The sequence below is a fragment of the Myotis daubentonii genome, chromosome 10, assembly GCF_963259705.1.
Source record: "Myotis daubentonii chromosome 10, mMyoDau2.1, whole genome shotgun sequence".
In the NCBI taxonomy this organism is placed as follows: Eukaryota; Metazoa; Chordata; class Mammalia; order Chiroptera; family Vespertilionidae; genus Myotis; species Myotis daubentonii.
This window is the reverse complement of record NC_081849.1, coordinates 54,653,891-54,673,938: the sequence shown is the minus strand read 5'-3', so window position 1 is coordinate 54,673,938 and position 20,048 is coordinate 54,653,891. Positions and strand designations below refer to the sequence as shown.

Genomic DNA, 20,048 nt, shown 5'->3' with positions numbered 1-20,048 from the left:
ATTTCTTTGGATAAGTGACATATAAACTTCCTGTAAACATGAAATATCCACTCAATTCAGAATGAAGTTCACTTAAATTCTGGCCAAAATGTGTTGATGTACATCTAGCCCATGAACACTATCTAGTAGAAGTTTACTGAACTATGTAGTTCACTCTTAATATACAAACTCTTAACGGAAACAAAATTGCTCTGGGTTATTAGAAAAGGAAGTTATAGAGAGTAAAGACAATATCTGTTACTGGCAATTAATTTGGCCCGCTAGTAACAAGAAAAAAGCAAGTGAGTGATATTTATAGAAACAACTATATTGGGGGTAAATTAAAAGTTTCTAAAATTTCCTGTAAACTCTGTAGTCAGGGTTAACCAGTAAAACACCAAAGTGCAGCCAAACCTCATTTGGGGGACAGGAAATAAGAGCAGAAATAAAACAATGCTCAGTGATGCCCTTGAAGGGAAGCAAGATTTCAGAAGCTAACTTTAAAGAACACCCCAGACAGCCAATGTGATGGTGACTCATAACATGTGCAAAGAATTCAGCACAGACTAGCTACCCGTTCATCCTTTCTAAATTACTTAATCTAAATCCATCTAAAATTTTATAAAAGGGGACCATACCTTGTCCTCTTCCTTGTTTCTATTGGCTTTATTTTTTTACTGTGTTTAGTTTTTCCCTTACACCTAGTTAAACAAATATAGAAATTCATTTGATATCCTGCTAGGCTGGAAGCTCTCTAAACATAGCTTAAAATATAATGATGGTTTATGCTATGTCTTCAATCTACCTTTTTTTAAATTTAAAAACTTTAAAACATGGTTTTTATTTTTGGATAAGCAATATATATCCTATTCTATTGTTCAAAGCCAAGCCAACTCAATCCCCATCAATGGCATATATGTGTGTTTTTTAAATGCCTCTGACTGAAGGACAGAAGATGAATGGAATGAGTATGCAGGGCCACAGATGGCTTGATGACCAGAAGGGAATCAACTGTATGTGAACTAGGGCAGAGCCGTGGTGATGGAGAGAAGAATCGCAGGGTATTTAGTAGGCTAAACCTTGCAGAACTGGTCAACCATGCCCTTTGGACATGTACTGGAGGACAGGAAAAGGGGTATGATTTGGACAATTCTAGTTTAGTTGCTGGTAGTGATGGCACCTACTGGGACCGGGGACAACGTTGGAGGGTTCTTTTCATAGTGACAGTGAGAGTAGATGAAATCTTGTTCTCTCTACAAGTCAAAGTATTTGGCACACAAAGAAATTTTATCATCAGCTTATCAAAAAACAATTCTCCCAGCCACATAAGTTGACATAACTATGTTTAAATGACTCATTGGTTGGTCAAACATATAATCCCTTAATGTTCCAGCAACTTCAGACATTTCCCATATTGAAGTGGGGCTTAATAAGTACTTACACCAAAGTCCCACTCCAAAACTTTAAAATCAGAATTCTAAAGATCAAATCACAGGTATAGATTTTTTTAAAACCTCTTCCAAATGATTCTAATGTGAAATACACTGACTTGTGTATGTGTTTGTGGCTTCTCACCATTTGACAGCACGTACAGCTGTCAACTTTATACTCATACCCAGCATATACTAAGCACACAATAAATGCCATTGGTCCCTACTCTCACTGACCATACATTTTACAGATTTAATATTAGGTTTATCTTTCCCATTATCTTTTCTTGTTGCCTCAAGATTCTCCCCTCACAAATCTAGTGGAATGCATTACTTTGAGGTAAGGATGAATTTATCCAGAACAAAGAAGATTTTTCTCAGTTTTTTAGTTTTAAAATTAGCATTTTTAAGTCATAGCAGATATGAAAGCCTGAAAGTCAACATTGTTTTAATTGAAAAGAACCTTGCTTTTGTTAAAGATTTTTGGGGAAGAGTGAGTTTTCAGTCTAGAAAGCTAGTTTTGCATATCAAGAACTAATCTTAGCCTTAGGGCCTAGAGTGTATTGTAGAAACCATGGAGTAGGTGACTGTGAAATGGTGTAAGACTAGTTTGTCAGGCCCAAGAATAGAACAATAGATTACAAGATAACTAGAGAATTTGATCAGGTGCAGTGAATCTTTGAAAAGAGCTTGGTACACTTTCCCTTCAGCATATTTGTCATATATTCATCCGTGATCCTGAGCATAAGAACAGAAATGACTGTGGGCAGTGTATAGACAGTTGGAGCAATATGGCTATAGTGTCCTCACAATTACTGTGTGGCATGGGAGAAGCAATGTGCCTACAGTGTCCCCACAATTCCCATGTGGCATGGGAAAAGCAATGTGCCTACAGTGTCCCCACAATTCCCGTGTGGCATGGGAGAAGCAAGGTAGAGCTTCTGAGCTGGGAGTGGGAGACAGGTTGCTGACAGAATTAGAAGGGGTCTTGTGGTGGATATGGGGGCAGATCAGAAGACCAAAGTGAGGCCATGGATATTTTCCAGCAAATGTCTTGGGACAGAGGCCAAAACCCAAAGCTTGGGTATGAATGAAAGGGCCAGGCCATAATGAAAGTTAGAGAGAAGTGAGGCCTGAAGACTGCAAACCAGACTCACACTTCCATTCTCAATCCAACCCCCAGGCCCAAATCATAATATTGCACATGCATTCCACCCTTTGGGATAGAAAGGAGATGGCTGGGATAAGTTTGCATTGCTTTAATAGTAAACAAACTTGACCTTAATAAGGCAAGATTGTTTTATTGAAATCCTTGGAATTTGAAGCTTGACAATATAGTTAGGTTGAGTTATAGATGAAAAAAATTACACCCTTGTACACAGAACTACATGAGACTGTATGCTTTGTGTTGGTCAGCTATCCATCTGTTGAAACACTTGTTGAGTGGTTTTAAGTTCTGGGCCATATACTAGAAACAAAGTGAGTAAGTGAGGTTAATAAGTGAATGGATAGGCAATGTGGAAAATACTACAAGCAAGTCAAGTGATAGGAAAGTTAAGATAAGGTGTGCCCAACTCTACCTGGGTGTGGCATGGGACAGTGGAAGGAGAAGAGGTAGAGGTTAGGGAACACATTATAAAGAAGGCAATATCTGAATTGAAAAGTTAAGGATGAGATGACATTTGATGCTTGCTGGAGAAAGGTGATGCTGACAGGAGAGTATTCTAGGCAAAGGAACAATGTGCACAAAAGCAAAAGCATGACAATGTGAGGGAAAGTGCCATGCACAGGGTATCATGGTGAGGAAGTGGACGGGAAGGACAGAGGAAACGGTTAGGAGGTGGCACAGTAGGCATAGTGATTGCACATGCAGCATTTGGGAGAAGTTGCCAAGATAACTCCTGGATTTGGGGGTTGAGGGTGTGAATGAGTGGGGACAAGGACAATAAGGAGAAGTGGTTTTGGAATGAGAGAGTGAAGTTGATGAGTTCCACGTTTAGATGAGTCATGTTTGAGGTTGTCATGATGCACACAAGCTAACACATCTGGGAGGCAGTTAGAAATACTGACAGAGGGCTCAGGCCAGAGGTCTTCACAGACTATACATTTGAGAGTTACCTGTGGGTGAGTAGCTGAAGCTTTGGGTGAAGATAAGTTTGCTCAGGAAGCATGTATAAACAGGCAATGACTTAAAGTGGAGGCCTTAAAAAACAAACGTAAACAAGCAAAACAACTTGAGAGGGTAGGCAGACAATGTTCAGAAGAATGAGAAAGAGTGGCTTGCAAGGGAGGGGAAGGTGGGAAGAGTGAGGCTGATGCAGAAGGGAGTCATCAAGTGTGTTAGTTGCTCCAAGTGGATAATGATCTAAATGTCCACGGGATTTATCAGAAGGCATCATCTCTGCAGGAAGAACATTTCAAAGAAAGAATGGGAGGGGAAGTCAGGAGTGTGGGTGGAAGACCGGCTGGTGAATGAGGAAGTGTAGGCTGCTTTTCCAAAGCAGCATGACTGACAATGCGGGGGTGGGGGGGGTGGGGGGGGGGATGATAGATTACAGAAAGCATGGGGAGTAGGGCAAAGCTGCACACCTGACCAAACAAGTTAACAAGGAAACAGAACTCACCATCCTGTAAAATCTAACTCTCCATTAATGGCTAGGAGTTAACTCCAGATGCCAAACTTTGAGAATATGGGCTTTTTCATTACTACTCATTCATTTTCTATAGTTATGGATGTTGTGTTGCAATATACTTACATATGATTTTATTATTTAACTAGAGACCCGGTACACGAAATTTGTGCCCAGGGGGTTGGTGGGACAATTGGAGAGGGTATGTCCCCCAGCCCAGCCTGCACCCTCTCCAATCTGGGATGATTCCACACTGGGATCGGGCCTAAATGGGCAGTCGGACATGCCTCTCACAATCCAGGAATGCTGGCTCCCAAATGCTCGCCTACCTGCCTGCCTAATTGCCCCTTACTGCTTCTGCCTGCCAGCCTGATCACCTCCTAACCACTCCCCTGCCAGCTGGATTGCCCCCAACTGCCCTCCCCTGCAGGCCTGGTCACCCCCAACTGCCCTCACCCTGTTGGCCTAGTCCCCCCCAACTTCCTTCCCCTGCTGGCATGGTTGCCCCCAACTGCCCTCCCCCTGCTGGCATGGTCCCCCCCAAATGCCCTCCCCCTGCTGGCCTGGTCCCCCCCAACTGCCCTCACCCTGTTGGCCTAGTCCCCCCCAACTTCCTTCCCCTGCTGGCATGGTTGCCCCCAACTGCCCTCCCCCTGCTGACCTGGTCCCCCCCAACTGCTTCCGCTTGCTGGCCTGGCCCCCCCCCCAAAACGCCCTCCCCCTACAGGCCTGATCTTCCCCAACTACCCTCCCCTGCCGGCCATCTTGTGTCCACATGGGGGCGGCCATCTTGTGTGTTGGAGTGACGGTCAATTTGCATATTACTTTTTTATTAGATAGGATGTCTACAAATACCCCATATCTTTAAAAATAGTGGGAAAATAATATATACATTCACCAACATAAAAATGTATGGTTCAAAAGCATTTTCCAAAGATTCAGTAAATTCCAAATTTCTGAGATCAAACCACGTCCCATATTATTTACTGAAAACACACTTAATATAAGACAACTTATCAAAATCATCCTCTAAAATGTTGACAATTTCCTTTTTAAAAAAATAATGCGTTTTATTTTATTTTAATATATTTTTTATTGATTTCAGAGAGGAAGGGAGAGGGAGAAATAGAAACATCAATGATGAAGAGAATTAATTGGCTGCCTCCTGCATGCCCCCTTCTGGGGATCAAGCCCACAACCTGGATATGTGCCCTTGACTAGAATCTAACCCGGCACTCTTCAGTCTGCAGGCGGACGCTCTATCCACTAAATCAAACCAGCCATGGCATTAATTTTCAAAGTAATTAAATGGATAATTTTAAAATCTCATGCTTTAGGTTGAGGAGGTTATATTGTCCTGTCTAGAGGGTATTTACTATAGTCTAACATCCTAACATAGTAAATGTCTTTAAGGTATATGGCGTATCATATTAATAATAATGATTATTGATTAAAAAACTGAAGTCCCTCAAATTCAGTCAAGATACAGGATTTAGGTTATATCATAACTTTAGTGTTGGCCAGCTGGCTTTTGTTGGGAGACAGTTTTAGATGTCTAGCCTACCTTTCCACACCTGGGTAATCGAACAAATGTGAAGAAACTACACTGGCTTCCTTCTGTGTTGTCAATGCAGAAAGTGGTCACAAAATAGTTAACTCAAATTATAATGTTATGTAGAGAAAAATGTGACTCCATACCTTCTTTGTTTACTCTAACACACCCAAAAATAAAGTCATGAAGGCAACTCCAAGATCTTATTACCATTTAGTAATTTTTGGCGACATACCAACTGATTAAAGGTTAGTTAACATAAACAAGGATCATGTGGGTGTTTGTTCCCATGTACTTAGGGACCCAGGGCTTGATTCCTACTGGGGTATCCCTTTAGGGTGTAGGAAACTTCCACACAGAAGGGATAATCAAACTCAGGTATCTCTGCAACAAATTAATTCCAAATGCCTCTAAGCAGGAATGAGGGTAGGTGACAACTTGAAAGTTATTAAGGATAATTAACAATCTATAATAATAAAAGTGTAATATGCTAATTAGACCAGATGGTCCTTCCAGACAACCTTCCAGACGAAGCCGGGGCTGCAAAGGAAGCTCAGGTCCCCGCTGCCTGCCGGCAGCCAGAGGGAAGCTTGGGTCCTGGGTGCCAGAGGGAAGCCGGTGCTGGCAACCGGGGGAAGGAAGGCCTACTCTTACATGAATTTCGTGCATCGGGCCTCTAATATAAAATAAAGATGGTTTATTATTGAACAGATGAAGTGCCTTGAACTTTATACTAGAGACTTTGTCACTTTTTTATGAGCCTGGATTTGTGGGTCAGACTCCCACAGGCAGGCCTGACCTATGGGAAGAGAGCATATGTTACTAGACTGCCAATCTACCACCACACCCAACTATTAGCCCATTGTGGAAACTCAATTCATACTTGTTCAACAAAATAAATGATTTCACCAACAGTACTACTTTCAGTGAATTCTAAGCCAGATTAGACATATTCAATTCTGAATTCAGCAGATTCTGAAACTGTTACAAGATTTTATTTTTCTTTCTTTTTTTGTTTTTTTTTTGTTTGTTTGTTTTTTGTTTTTTGTTTTGTTTTGTTTTGTTTTGTTTTTTGAGAGAGAGAGAGAGTAGAAGGAAGGGGGAAACTGAGGGAGAGAGAAACATTGATGTGGGAGAGACACATCAATTGGTTGCTTCCCACATGTACCCTGGGGATTAAGCCTGCAACTGAGGTATATGCCCTTGTCCAGAATCAAACTTGGGACCCTTCAGTCTATGGACCAATACTCTGTCCACTGATTCAAACCGGCCAAGGCACAAGATACTACTTTATAGAACCATACCATTTTATATACCACCAAGTTCACTTAGGGTAGTGGAAAGGATGTGCACTAGGAGTAAAAAAAACCCAGATACTATTCCAGGTCACCACTCAATCCTGTATCAATCCAAGTGACTTTCTCACACCCTCCAAGGCTGATTTTCTCCTTGTGAAACTGAGATAGTAACTGCCATTTCCAAATGTGACTGTGTGTCAGATGAGACTGAATCATAGCCAACTAAGGTTAAAAATGATATTGGAAACCAGAGTCAAGATGAAAATATAAATAAGGAAGTCAAGGCTCAGAGAGGTTAATGACTTGCTCAAGATCAAAGAGTAAATAAGATGACACTTGGTAGTTGTACTTGTGTCTGTTCTTCTAATAATCCTAAGATAATTACAAAGTGTGAAGTAGCCCAGACAGTGTGATTCAGTAGTTGAGGGTCCACCTATGAACCAGGACGTCACGGTTGGATTCCCAGTCAGAGCACAAGCCCGGGTTGTGGGCTAAATTCCCCAGAGTGGAGCATGCAGGAGGCAACCAATCAATGATTCTCTCTCATCCCTCTCCCTTCCTCTCTGAAATCAATAAAAAAAAATATTTTTTAAAGTGTGAAGTAGTATGGTGCATGTGTGTGTGTTTAAGGGACATTGCCCGAAACTCTCAGGCACAGTGCTTAGATGAGTGGTTCTCAACCTTCCTAATGCTGTGATCCTTTAATACAGTTCCTCATGTGGTGACCCCCAACCATAAAATTATTTTCGTTGCTACTTCATAACTGTAATTTTGCTACTGTTATGAATCATAATGTAAATAGATGATATGCAGGATGTATTTTCATTGTTCGCGACCCACAGGTTGAGAACTGCTGGCTTAGACTCATACTGTGTCTATTTAAAACTCTAGAACCTTTGCTCTCTGGGGGAATCACTTTTCCCCTTAAGCAATGTTTTCCTATAAACAATTAAGGACGAAAATAATTAGAGGAAGTTCTGTCCAGAGAGAAGGGAAAATGTATTAAAAAAATAACTCAATTTCTGTTCTATGGTAGGAAGAACTAAATCACTATGCCATTCTAAACCTATCAAAGAAAATAAAAACTTTGAAGTCCCACTTTGTCATTTAAATACTAGCCAGTTACTCATAGGACACTACTGCATCTCACATAAACATGACCACTTTTCAGGGTGTAGAAAAAGTGATTATGTTTCGTGACACATACATTGGCTTTGATCTGAAGGCAACTTACTTTACTTTTGATGTCAACAGGTGCATATGAAACTTACAGTGCCAAGGTCAATGATGAAGCAGTCGCCCTGGTTGAAACTGTGCCAGCTCAGGGGAACTTCCGTGGCCCTGACCACTCTCCGACCCTTCACGTGCAGGAGCCTCTGGGCGGTCAGGTCGTTGGTGAGAACGTGATTTAGTCCAGATGCCACACCTCCGGCCTGATCAGTGGGAGGGGGCAGAAAACAAAACACAACAGATGAGGCTTCGAACTAGACACAGTCACGTATGGAACCACGGGAGCTTATGCCAAAACAGCCTACCAAGCCAAGAGAAAACAGCCACCTCAGAGCATGTGAAAATTAAATAGGAAGAAGAGAATTCCTTAGCAAATCAACATTTTTTTTTAAAGTTAGGCTATATCAACATTCAATTTAACTTTGCAAATATTTTCTGAGAAACTTCAGAGTATAAAACCTGCTTCAGAAAAAAAAAAAAAAAGCTGTAGTTCTTGTCCTTTGGAAACTAATTATTCCCAAGTCATGGAGTGAGAAGGTAGACAAGGATTTCAAGGAAAAAAGCAACAGGAGGTTGGAGGAGAGTCAGAGGTCACAAGTAGAGATGAGGAGCATCAAGAGAATGTGGCATCGCCAAAGTGCTTACTGTCACAGCGTGAGGAGAGAGAAGGGGAGTTAAGTGCTGGCCAGCTATGGGCTGCTCCCATTTTTTTCAATAAGCACATTACAATCCAATAAAAAATAGCATAAAAACACAGTGATCTGAAAAAAGTTATAAAATGGAAAACAGTGTGGCGTTTTCTCAAAAAATCAAAAATGAAACTGCCATTTGACCCAACAATCCCATTTCTAGGAATGTATCCTAAGAATCCAGAAACACCAATCAGAAAGGATATATGCACCCTGATGTTCATAGCACCACTATTTACAATAGCTAAGATCTGGAAACAGTCCAACTGTCCTTTAGTAGATGAGTGGATAAAAAAGCTGTGGTACATTTACACAATGGAATACCATGCAGCTATAAAGAAGAATCTCTTGCCCTTTGAGATAGCATGGAGGGACCTGGAGAGTATTATGCTAAGCAAATTAAGCTAGTCGGCGAAAGACAAGTATCACATGATCTCACTTATATGTGGAATCTAACAAACAAAATAAACTAATGAACAAAATAGATCCAGAGACATAGAAGCATGAAACAGACTGATGGATCTCAGAGGGACAGGGGGGTGGGGGAAAGATTAACCAAAGAATTTATATGCATAACCCATGGACACAGACAATAGCATGATGGAGGCCTGGGGGAGAGGGGGAGGGATCCACTGGGGGAGAGGGGAAGGAGACATCTATAATACTTTCAAAATAAAGATAAACTTAAAAAATATATAGACTAGACTGAGGATACATATACAATATTTAGGCTACTTTCATATGATGAATCATCAGAATGATATATAGTCCATGAACATTTAACAGTATTTTAAAACTAATTTTGTCTCTACCATTTAATCTCAAAAATGCACAAATGAAAAACTAAGTTTTACATATGTCTGTATCAGACAGCAAGTAGTTCTGTGAATATTGTTTGAATTAACCTTACAAACTCCCTGCCTCTTTCTACCTATTCCACAGAAGGAAAACAAAGTGGATGTTTTCATTCAACGAAGTCCTCTAAATCTGTGTTGCCATAAATACACTTTTTCTGGCTGACAGATGTCAGATGGTTGCTAATCACAATTATGGCTAAGGGCTGGGTCTTCTTGGGAAAGGTGTGATTAACAGAAGATTTAATATGAGGGAGTGGTGGTAATTGTCTTCTATAACCCCATAAAATGCCTCACAGAGGAAAAACCTCAAGTCAATGAAATGACATGAGGAGATGGTCTTCATATTTTCTAGCTGAATGTTGAGAGTGTCCCAGTATGAGTACCAGCTTGGGCACTGGAGTCAAATGGTCACCCACTCACATACTAGCTATTAGGCCTTAGCAAGTTACACAGTCTCTCTAAACTTCCATTTACTTATTGTAACAGTGTGATAATGATAGAACTGCACCACAGGGCTGTTATTTAAATTAAATGAGATAATATTCATGAAAATTAAGTATAGCATAATAATCTTTGCTATTCTGGGTAGTAAATTATCTCTGCTTCTACATTTCCTATCAAGTATTGTTGCAACAGCAACACATCATCTGCTCAATGTCACTACTGATAAGACAGTGAACTAATTTTTTTTCTTTTTGCTGATAAACTTGACCTCCATTTGCAAATACCCTCTTTCTAATAAAATGCTGATTCGTAGTGGTTTTAATGCTGACAATTAGAATATAATTATCCAATAACTGTAAAGTTACTTCTATCGTGTCCACTTTTAAATATATGTATCCAGAAGGTTGATTTCAGAAGTCCTGCAAATAGCCAGAAAAAATTACTAATAAGGTAAGTTCCTACTGATTGTGTATGTATTATAGGTATTGTATTATGAATTAAACCCTTAATCCTCACAACACTTACAGTGAAAGCTGTTGTTATACCCATTGCACATTTGAGAAAACTGAGCCCAGAAAAATTACATACTTGCCCTGAGGCAAACCAGTACTATGTGGCAGAAATGTGTTCATGACCAGTTTAATGGCACAGCATGCTTTTAGTAACTATAAGAAACAGGCTTTTCAAAATGTTGGGTTCACTCACATAAGGAAAGGTTTATGGGATCATTTGACATAAGCTAGGAATTCATGTGAATTAAATAAAATGAGAGGTAATAAGTTCTATATTTAGAGTGGCTGACATCCTAGAGTGGAAAAATGATTTCAAGAGAGATATAAGAACTTGTGTTTTGTCCTGATCTAAATGACATCACAAAATATTCAACTAAGTCTCTGATCAGGTAAGAGCAAAAAGAAACCCTGGCATCATAGTAGGGATTCTAGTTTATCTCTGAGGTCTGAGGTCTTCACGAGGCTAATATGCTTGAGAGGAGTTGAGGGGTCTGCCGAACACCTATTGGAGCGTGTTTGATTTTGAAAAGGACTGTTTCTAAAATGTTTGTCTAGGGAGGGTATACCTCACACTTTGTCTAAACACTCCTAGGGCTGGGGGGATGGTGAAGGATGGCCAGTCTGCAAAGAAAGGTCACTGGGAGATTTCCCCCAAAAGCTATCTTTTACTGCAAATGGCCTTATAGAGATAGACATACTTAACAGGTTTTATTGTTTGTTTGTTTTAAAAAATAAAGCCATTTGATGATTTTCAGACCAATACACATAAACTGTGTGTACATGTGTGTATGTGTCAGTGCATGCATTTGAATTTGTGGACTGGAACCACACATGTTCAACTCAATGATTTCATTTATTTCATTTCCAAGGTCACCACATTATGTAGGAAATGTGTGTATACTTTTTTGTATTAAGTAAAGTTACAATTGTTATATGATATTAAGATATTCTAGAACAACTGAAATTCCCAGATAATGGGTTATTTGCAGCAAATTCAGAGATTTTTCAGAATATCAAAAACAAACTGTTAGTACTCAATTTACCAATATTTATTTATTGAAGTAATTTTCATTTCAATAATTCCTTGTGACAACATAACTGAAAGCTCTTAACTTTTTGAAAAATCAACCTATTGAATAAAATCAAATCAGAGTAGTTAACATACTGCCCTATACATTCCACAAACATTTATTGGGCACTTACTATGTGTCCAGGAGGTACTGGTGATCTATCAGTGAACAAAACAGATTAAAACAAAAACAAAACATAAAAATGTCTGCCCTCAGTGTACTTTCATTCTATGAAGACAAGAGGTGTGCATGAATAGGAAGAGAAAGGAGGTCATTACAGAAACTGTTTGAGAGAGCAGCTTACCTTATATTTCAGACCTCCTTTGAAATAGCCAACAAAATCAGTAGATTCATAGCCTTGAAGTTCTCTATTCTGCACTGGTTTGCCACCCAAATAGTCATCCATCTGCACAGTAAAGATGGCAGCTGCTGTGCTTTCATCCTGAGAACACTCCCTTCCTGAAATGGCAAATGATAGCGCCTCACTTATCAAGCAAGGGAAGAATTATGGCAGAGATTCTGATATATATATATATATATATATATATATATATATATATATATATATATATATATCAGAAATTATCTTTGAATTATATATCAATACAACAAATCACCTTCAACAGAACAATCTTCTAAAAATATTATGTTGTTAATAGCTAAAATAATACAGATCCCATCCAGGCAACTTCACTGAGGTAGAAACACCAATTCTTAAGAACCAGCGTCTTTATGTACATGAAAATCAGAGCCAGGAACTCAAGTTTTCTAAAAGACTTACTAATCTGAGCTGAGTGAAAGTCATAAATGATTGTAGAAATAGTAATAACTTTTATACATTTATAATACCTTGGCTATGGGCCAGACAACATGTGAGTGTTTTACATGGATGATCTCATTTAATCTCTAAGCAAGCCCACGCAGCAGAAACTATGTCCTACCAAGTTATAACAGTGGAATGGGAGGCCTGGAAATGCCAAGCACCTTCCCTGAGGTCATAAAGTTGACCTTTGGTAGAACAGCACCCAGAGCCCATTTTCTGTGATTCTGAAGTACAGGCTCTTAGAAACTACACTACAAATTTTTTTTAATACTTAGACTGTCATTAGCAGTACAATTTTATGGTAATAGGGACATGTCATTTTCCTTCATGAATAATTGATACATAAAAGTTTAGAAGCTGTAACAATAGTTCACCTGAAACCCCAGTTGAGAATATTCACCAAAGTTGAAGAAAGAAAATCAATCATCTATATTGAAGAAAAAACTGGATTGGATTTCTTTACAATTCCTCTTACTCTCAAAGGGGACCTGTGTAGTACGGATCTTCTCAGTAAAAAATCAGTAGCTAGAAGTGTATTTGACATTTTATAAATTTTGTGAATGTGTTGTGGTCAAAGGAAATTAGGTAACACATGAAAAAACATCCCTGCAATTTTGCAGTTCAAAAGGACTACAGTATCATTCTTAAGCCGACTTTCCCATCCATAAATGAGAATACTAATAGAGGCATAGATATAGATTTGTACAGTGATGCTTTAAAAGGAAAACTTAAATCAAGATTAATACCAAGCCATTAAAGATGATGTGTTTGACTTAAACATCCTTACTTGTACAAGTTGAAACCCAAATCTCTTTAGGTAGATGTAAATGGACAGGCATGCAATTAATTAAATAGACTAGAAGTAAGTTAACTAAATTATACTACCACTTGTTGATGTTATGTATTGTGAAAGGCCAGGGAAAAGCAATATAAATGAGCCAGAGTCCTTGCTCTAAAGAGGTTGGAAGATCTTTAGTAAAGCCAATAGCAGTCTTTGAATGTGAAAACCAAAATCAAATTCAGTCGTATCATGATGAAATCCTAGCAGTTATTCAGAAACTTATGAACTTCACTTCATTTATTTTCCCTTTGCTAATTTTACTGATTTATGTTGTTTTGTGTTGTTATTTTATATCATGTTACATTATTGTATATGTGCTGTAAGCTTCTTTAAATTGTTTGGGGGATGTGACTTTATATGTAAAACATAGATTTAAAAAGAAGGCTTAATAAGTAGGTTAATCAAAAAACCATTCATGAGTAACAAAAAAACTCTTGCCAAGTTAGGAATACTGGGGAATATCCTCAATTTGATAAATAGCATCAATTAAAAGTGTATAGCTAACATAATTCTTAATGGTGAAAAACTGAATATTTTCCCATGAGATTGGGAGCAAGGCAAGGTTGTCTACTTTCATTACTCTTACTCAACATTATACAAGAAGTTCTAACCACTGCAATAAGGTAGAAAGAGAAAAGCAAAGACTGAAAAAAGAAGAAATAAATGTTTTTATTTATAAATAAGAGGATTATCCACACAGAAAATTTTAAGATATCTACAAAATAATTTAGAAAACCTCCCAGAATAAGTGCATTCAGCAAGATAAAAATTAATTGATAACAAAAGGCAGTCTCATGTTTATATAGAAACCACAAACATGAAAAATTGAAATTAAAAGCACCATGCCATTTACGATCAATCCAAAGAAACTAAGGTGTATATTAAATAGGTACATAATCTATATGCTAAAATTACAAAGTGATAATGAAAAGAATGAAAGACCTTAATAAACATAAAGACATAGTGTCATGCATTGTAAGAATCAATCTAATAAAGATGTCAGTTTTCTCCAAATTGATCTGTAGGCTTAATGCTATTCCTAGCAAAATCCCAGCAAGGTTTATGATAGGTTATACGAGTTGATTATAAAATTTATATGAAAAGGCATAGGCCCTAGAATAGCTAAAAGTATCTTAACAAAGGAAACTAAGCTAGGAAAAATAACTCTATCTGATAATAGTGTCCACTATGCAGCTACAGTAATTAAGACAGTGTGATATTGGTGGGAAAACAGACATACAGATCAGCAGGCCACATTTCCCCCAATGCTAACATTTTGTAAAACTATAGTATAGCCATAACCGGTTTGGCTCAGTGCATGGAGCGTCTTCCTGTGGACTGAAGGGTCCCAGGTTCAATTCCGGTCAAGGGCATGTACCTTGGTTGCGGGCACATCCCCAGTAGGGGTTGTGCAGGAGGCAGCTGATCGATGTTTCTCTCTCATCGATGTTTCTAACTCTCTATCCCTCTCCCTTCCTCTCTGTAAAAAATTAATAAAATATATTTTTTAAAAAGGCTAACCTTTCAAAACAAAACAAAAAAAACCCCTATAGTTTAGTATATACTAAAGTATCTTATCTAATAATAGACAAACATGGTAATTAACCATACCTCCAACACGCTTCCCATTGGCTAATCAGGGCGATATGCAAATTAACGGCCAACGAAAATGGCAGCCAGGCAGCTGAAGCGAACAGGAGGCTTGCTTGCTCCAGTGATGGAGGAAGCCAAGGTTCCCTGCCTGCTGCTGCCTGCCTCTGAGCTGCACTCTAAGAAACAATGTTGCAATTATAGAAGTTAAACAAAACCCAGAAACCTGCTTTCAGCCAGCCGGGCCTCAGAGCTGGAGCTGCAACAGTGTTTCAATTATAGAAGCCAAACAAACCCAGATCCCTGCTTTCAGCAGCCAAGGTTTCAGAGCTGGAGCCGAGCCTCAGAGCTAAAGCCAGCTCTCAGCTCCAATGACAGCCATAGAAGGTAAATAAATCCCAGAATTAAAAAAAAAGAAAAAAAGGAGAAGTTGGGAGCTTCAGTCACCCGCCAGCCTGAAAACGGCCCTCAGCCCCTCACCCAGACTGGCCAGACACCCCAGTGGGGACCCCCACCCTGAAGGGGGTGTGACCAGCTGCAAACAGCCATCAGCCCCTCACCCAGGCTGGCCAGGCACCCAAGTGGGACCCCCACCCTGATCCGGGACACCCTTCAGGGCAAACCAGCCGGCCCCCACCCGTGCACCAGGCCTCTATCCTATATAGTAAAAGGGTAATATGCAAACTGACCCTAACAGCAGAAAGACTGGGAATGACTGGTCACTATGACACACACTGACCATCAGGGGGCAGACTCTCAATGCAGGAGCTGCCCTCTGGTGGTCAGGGCGCTCTCACATGGGAGGAGCTCCGCTCAGCCACAAGCCAGGCTGATGGCTGCCAGTACAGCAGTGGTGGTGTGAGCCTCTCCTGCCTCCTCAGCAGCACTAAGGATGTCCGACTGCAGTTTAAGCCTGCTCCCCGCTGGCCAGTGGACATCCCCCGAAGGCTGCCGGGCTGCCAGAGGGATGTCTGATTGCCATCTTAGGCCCAATACCCCGGGGAGCAGGCCTAAGCCAGCAGGTGGTCATCCCCTGAGAGTTCCCGGACTGTGAGAGGGCACAGGCCAGGCTGAGGGACCCCTCCCCCCCGAGTGCACAAATTTTTGTGCACCGGGCCTCTAGTAAGTATGTAAGTATAGTACAGCACAGAATACCACACCAGGATTTGACAGTGATACAAGGCATTTACCTTTTTTCATATCTTCCCAATTTTACTTGTACTCTTGTGTTTGTACCTTTAATTCTATATAACTTTATCAGATATATATATCCACCATCATAGTCAAAGTATCGAATAATTACATCATCAAAAAATCTCTTATGTTGTCCTTTTATAACTATTCCCACCTCCCTCCTGTATCACCCTGACCTCACCCCAACCCTAACCTCTTGTAACAACAAAATCAAAATTTTTTCATATCAAAAATGGTATATAAATAAAATTATACAGTATGTAACATTTTGGCTTTTTTTCTCTTACTCAGCATAATTGCCTGAGCTTTATCGGAGTTGCTGTGTGTATCAAAAGTTTGTTCCTTTTTATTGCTGAGGAGTGTTTCTTATTATTGATGTGCCACAATTTTTTTTTTAACCAGGCACCTGCTGAAGTATATTGGAGCTGATTCAAGTTTTTTGTCTATTTAAATGAAGCTGTTATGGACATTCATGTATAGGTTTCTACATGAATATAAATTTAATTTCTCTGGAATAAATGTCCATGAATGCAATTGCTGGGTCGTATGGTAGTTGCATGTTTAGTTTTGTAAGAAACTGCAAAACTACTTTCCATAATCATATCCCTCATTTAACACCTCCCCCAAGCAATAGAGAAAAACCCAGCTTCTCACATCCTTGCTGGCTCTTGTATAAGTAAGTTACTTGTATTGTAGTTGTATATTGTAATCCACTTCTTTAGATCCCCAGTGTTTTGCATAGAGCATAGCACAGACTAAGTATACCATAAATGTTTATTGTGTGCAACTATATTTATGTAAAGTTTAAAACTGGTAAGGAGAAATGGTGAGAGTGAGTGTTAGTAGCATAGATCTGGATGTGACAGACAGTAGCTTTATCATGTAGCCCTGTTCATGGACATGCTGCTGTAAGTAATCAGAAGCAGAAGGTGGGTGCATTTAAACCACTAGGTACAAAGCTGAAATGCGTAGGAAGGACCAATGCAACACTTTTTTCAGTCATTCACAACAGATTCTTACACTTTGTAAACAAACATAATAAAATGATATAATCTGAGACATGCAAGGGTGTTATAGAAAGACACTGAGGGAGAGACCAGGCAAGATGACTCCATTCTCCTATTTGATGTCCCACTTCTCCCTTTCCTCCTTTTCCCCCTCTTGACCTGTTTCTTCATTTCTACCCTGTGCACCTTTTTCCACCCCAGTGTGATTTTAACTTCACTCTCTTTCACCTTCCTTCCAACTGATTTCCTTTAGTCAAACTTTCGTTTTCCTTGAACTTTCAGCTCTTCCTTTCAGAACTTACTCTCAATCTGTTTTATTAATCCGCATGAATTCATCCGAATTTAGGTCTTAGAGGGAAATATTACCAGATGAAGTCTAGCTTGCTTTAGAGAACAGAAGTAGGAAGAGCTGAGGAACAATTCCATTTAAAGGCCTGTCGGCCCTTTTACTCTAAACTTTTCCATGTTCCCCATGATCTTCTCTGGATACGAGATCCCTCCCAGATACCCTCATTTTCCTTTTTTTCTGCAAAGGCTTTTCTGCTTCCCCCTCACCACAGACAGTGTCCTTTCACAGTGCTTACCACACGTCACTGTCTTATATCATGTTTTGTCTTATTCACCTCTGAGATTATAAATTTTCAGGGAAGTTTCAAAAATAATTAATATGCAAAAATGTATTATGTAATGCTGGGCACAATAAATAATTATTGAAGAAATTAACTTATTAATTAACACACTATTAACTTCAGTTTCAGCAGATCTTTAAGATCATAAAATGTTTCTGCCCAAAGCATTTTCTATTAAATTTTTTAAACTTGGTGAGCACTAAGTGAATAATTAAGAGTTAATAATTAATAGTGATTCTGTGTAAACCTTAAAAGATATAGTACTTGACGACCTTATATGAGTAAGAAGGAACCTATAGAATTTTTAAAAAACTGTATTCAAAGAACTCTTGCAACCCTCTAACAAAGTTAACTGTTATTTATAGCAAGAAATGAAGTTCTTTCACATTTCAATTCACCAATGTGGCAAATGTAGCATTTCAGACACTTTTATTCATTTCAAATACAAGTTCTGGATAGAAAGACCAAGGTGAGGACATTATTAATTCTATCGGCATTATTCACTCATGAACATGGTTATATGTTAGGGTTTCAGTGTTGGTTTTTTGTTTTTGTTTTTGTACAAAACATAAAATAGACCACTGTCTATGAGGAACAGTAACATTACAATGGGACATCAAAATGCGTTTGGGACCCAGCTTCAGCATCCTCAAGCCAGCACCACATTTTAATATCCAATGCTATAATGAAAACAGTCCTTTCTCCCACAGACATTTGTGTATCCGCTCCACCTGTTGACTAACATTGAGAACTCACTTCTCAATGTTTTCTACCATTTTCTTTCTTAAATTTTTCAAATGTTAGAAGTAAAAATAATGGCTTTCAGAGTTTCAGAACGTGTATGTGTGTGTGGTTTTCCCATAAGCTCAGGAATAAAACTAAAAATAAGAAACACAAGTCCCCGGGAGGCAAGCTAGTTTTAAAAGGAGTCAGTGAGGCTCAGATAATCGGCACGTTGTTACTAGTAGATGGGGTGTGCCCACTGGCGCAGGAGCTCACGGGGAGAGGCAGGACATTCAGGATGTTTACGAGTAAAAGTAGAAGGTGGAGAAAGTAGAACACACAAGGCCCAGTGTCCTGAGAGTCTGGCGTGAGTGCAGCCCAAAATAATTACCGCTGAAGGAGCCGATTTGTTCCAGAGTGTCCTTGTTCAAGTAGATAAATAATAAATTTTAAAATAATTATAATAAAGAAGCTCCTGTAAATATATAAATAGGCCATATGAAGCTATTTATTTATAGGATAATATCTGCATTACTTGTTTCATTATTTATTTCCTGCTTCTATCCAACTGGGCCAGCATCATAAACAGGAATGTTAGCCACACTTGCCAGCAGCGTGGTGGAGGTGAGGATCCTGACTTAAAGCAGCCAAACAGGAATCACCGCAATTAGTAGAGAAATACGCGGGGAGGGGGGGGGGGATAATTAATTAACAAACAAAATAAAACCTCTCGCCAGCTGCGGGGGATGCCACAGAGTTGTTTGACTTCATCTCCTCCCCGAGAGGGAAACCAGGACTGAACTTGTCCGCAGGTGAGCGCGACTTGGCTAGCGCCCAGGTGGGTGTGCCCAGTAGCGGCTCTGCCAGGCAGTGGGGTTTGGAGCTGGAAGGTGAAAGAGGGCGGAACCAGCCTCAAACCCGGGAGATGGACCCGGCAAAGGTCAAAGTCAGTGGGATAAGAGTGCTCCCGACTTCGCTGAGCCCAGGGTTTGCAGCTGGGAGAAGGTGGCCAGCCCCAAAGGCGCGGCCCCGCGGGGGCGCAACTGAAGCCAGGTCCCCAGGTCGTGCCCGTTTGCACCCTCCTTCCTCGCAGCAGGGGAGTCTCAGCTCGCCGCGGCCTCGCCCCTCCCGAACCTGGGGCATCCAGGTCGGGCGCCCGCGACCCTTACCCAGCCAGAAGTGCAGGCGGTAGGTGAAGCCGCGGCACGCCTTGCTCGTGTGCAGCACCAGGTACGCATCCCCGACGTAGAAGTCGCCGTAAGCGCTCCGGGGCACCGGCACCAGCTCCAGCTTCTCGATCCTCCAGACCTGCAGCCCCGCCTTCTTGCCCGCCCGGGAGAACTCCGGGTGGTACAGCTCCTGGGCCATGGCTGGCAAGCTACTCTCCGGAGAGGACCCCTGGCGCAGGACCTGTTGACCTTGAAGTTGGACTGAACCGAGAGCGGCTGGAGGGACCCAGTTCCCCAGGATTTTATAGGGTTCGCCCTGCGGGAGGCGGGGCCCCAAACGGGAGGGGCTAAGTGTCCAGGCGGCAGTTACACCAAAGGAGA

The 20,048-nt window shown here is 40.3% G+C and overlaps 1 protein-coding gene across 2 annotated transcripts in view; it reads right to left on the bottom strand.

Moving 5' to 3' along the window:
- Nucleotides 1-19,990, bottom strand: part of SCIN (scinderin) — a 58,425-nt gene extending 38,435 nt beyond the window's left edge. The window contains exons 1-3 of one of the 2 annotated variants that reach the window (XM_059712439.1): nucleotides 19,668-19,990; nucleotides 11,996-12,150; nucleotides 8,161-8,322 (exon numbers count right to left, since the gene is read on the bottom strand). In XM_059712439.1, coding sequence (XP_059568422.1) covers nucleotides 8,161-8,322; nucleotides 11,996-12,150; nucleotides 19,668-19,866 — 516 coding nt within the window. In that variant the 5' untranslated portion in view covers nucleotides 19,867-19,990. Of the gene's footprint in view, nucleotides 1-8,160; nucleotides 8,323-11,995; nucleotides 12,151-19,225; nucleotides 19,250-19,667 lie in introns of those variants that run through there. The other variant, XM_059712440.1, reaches the window with a different exon arrangement.
- Between the last annotated feature and the right edge of the window lie 58 nt (nucleotides 19,991-20,048).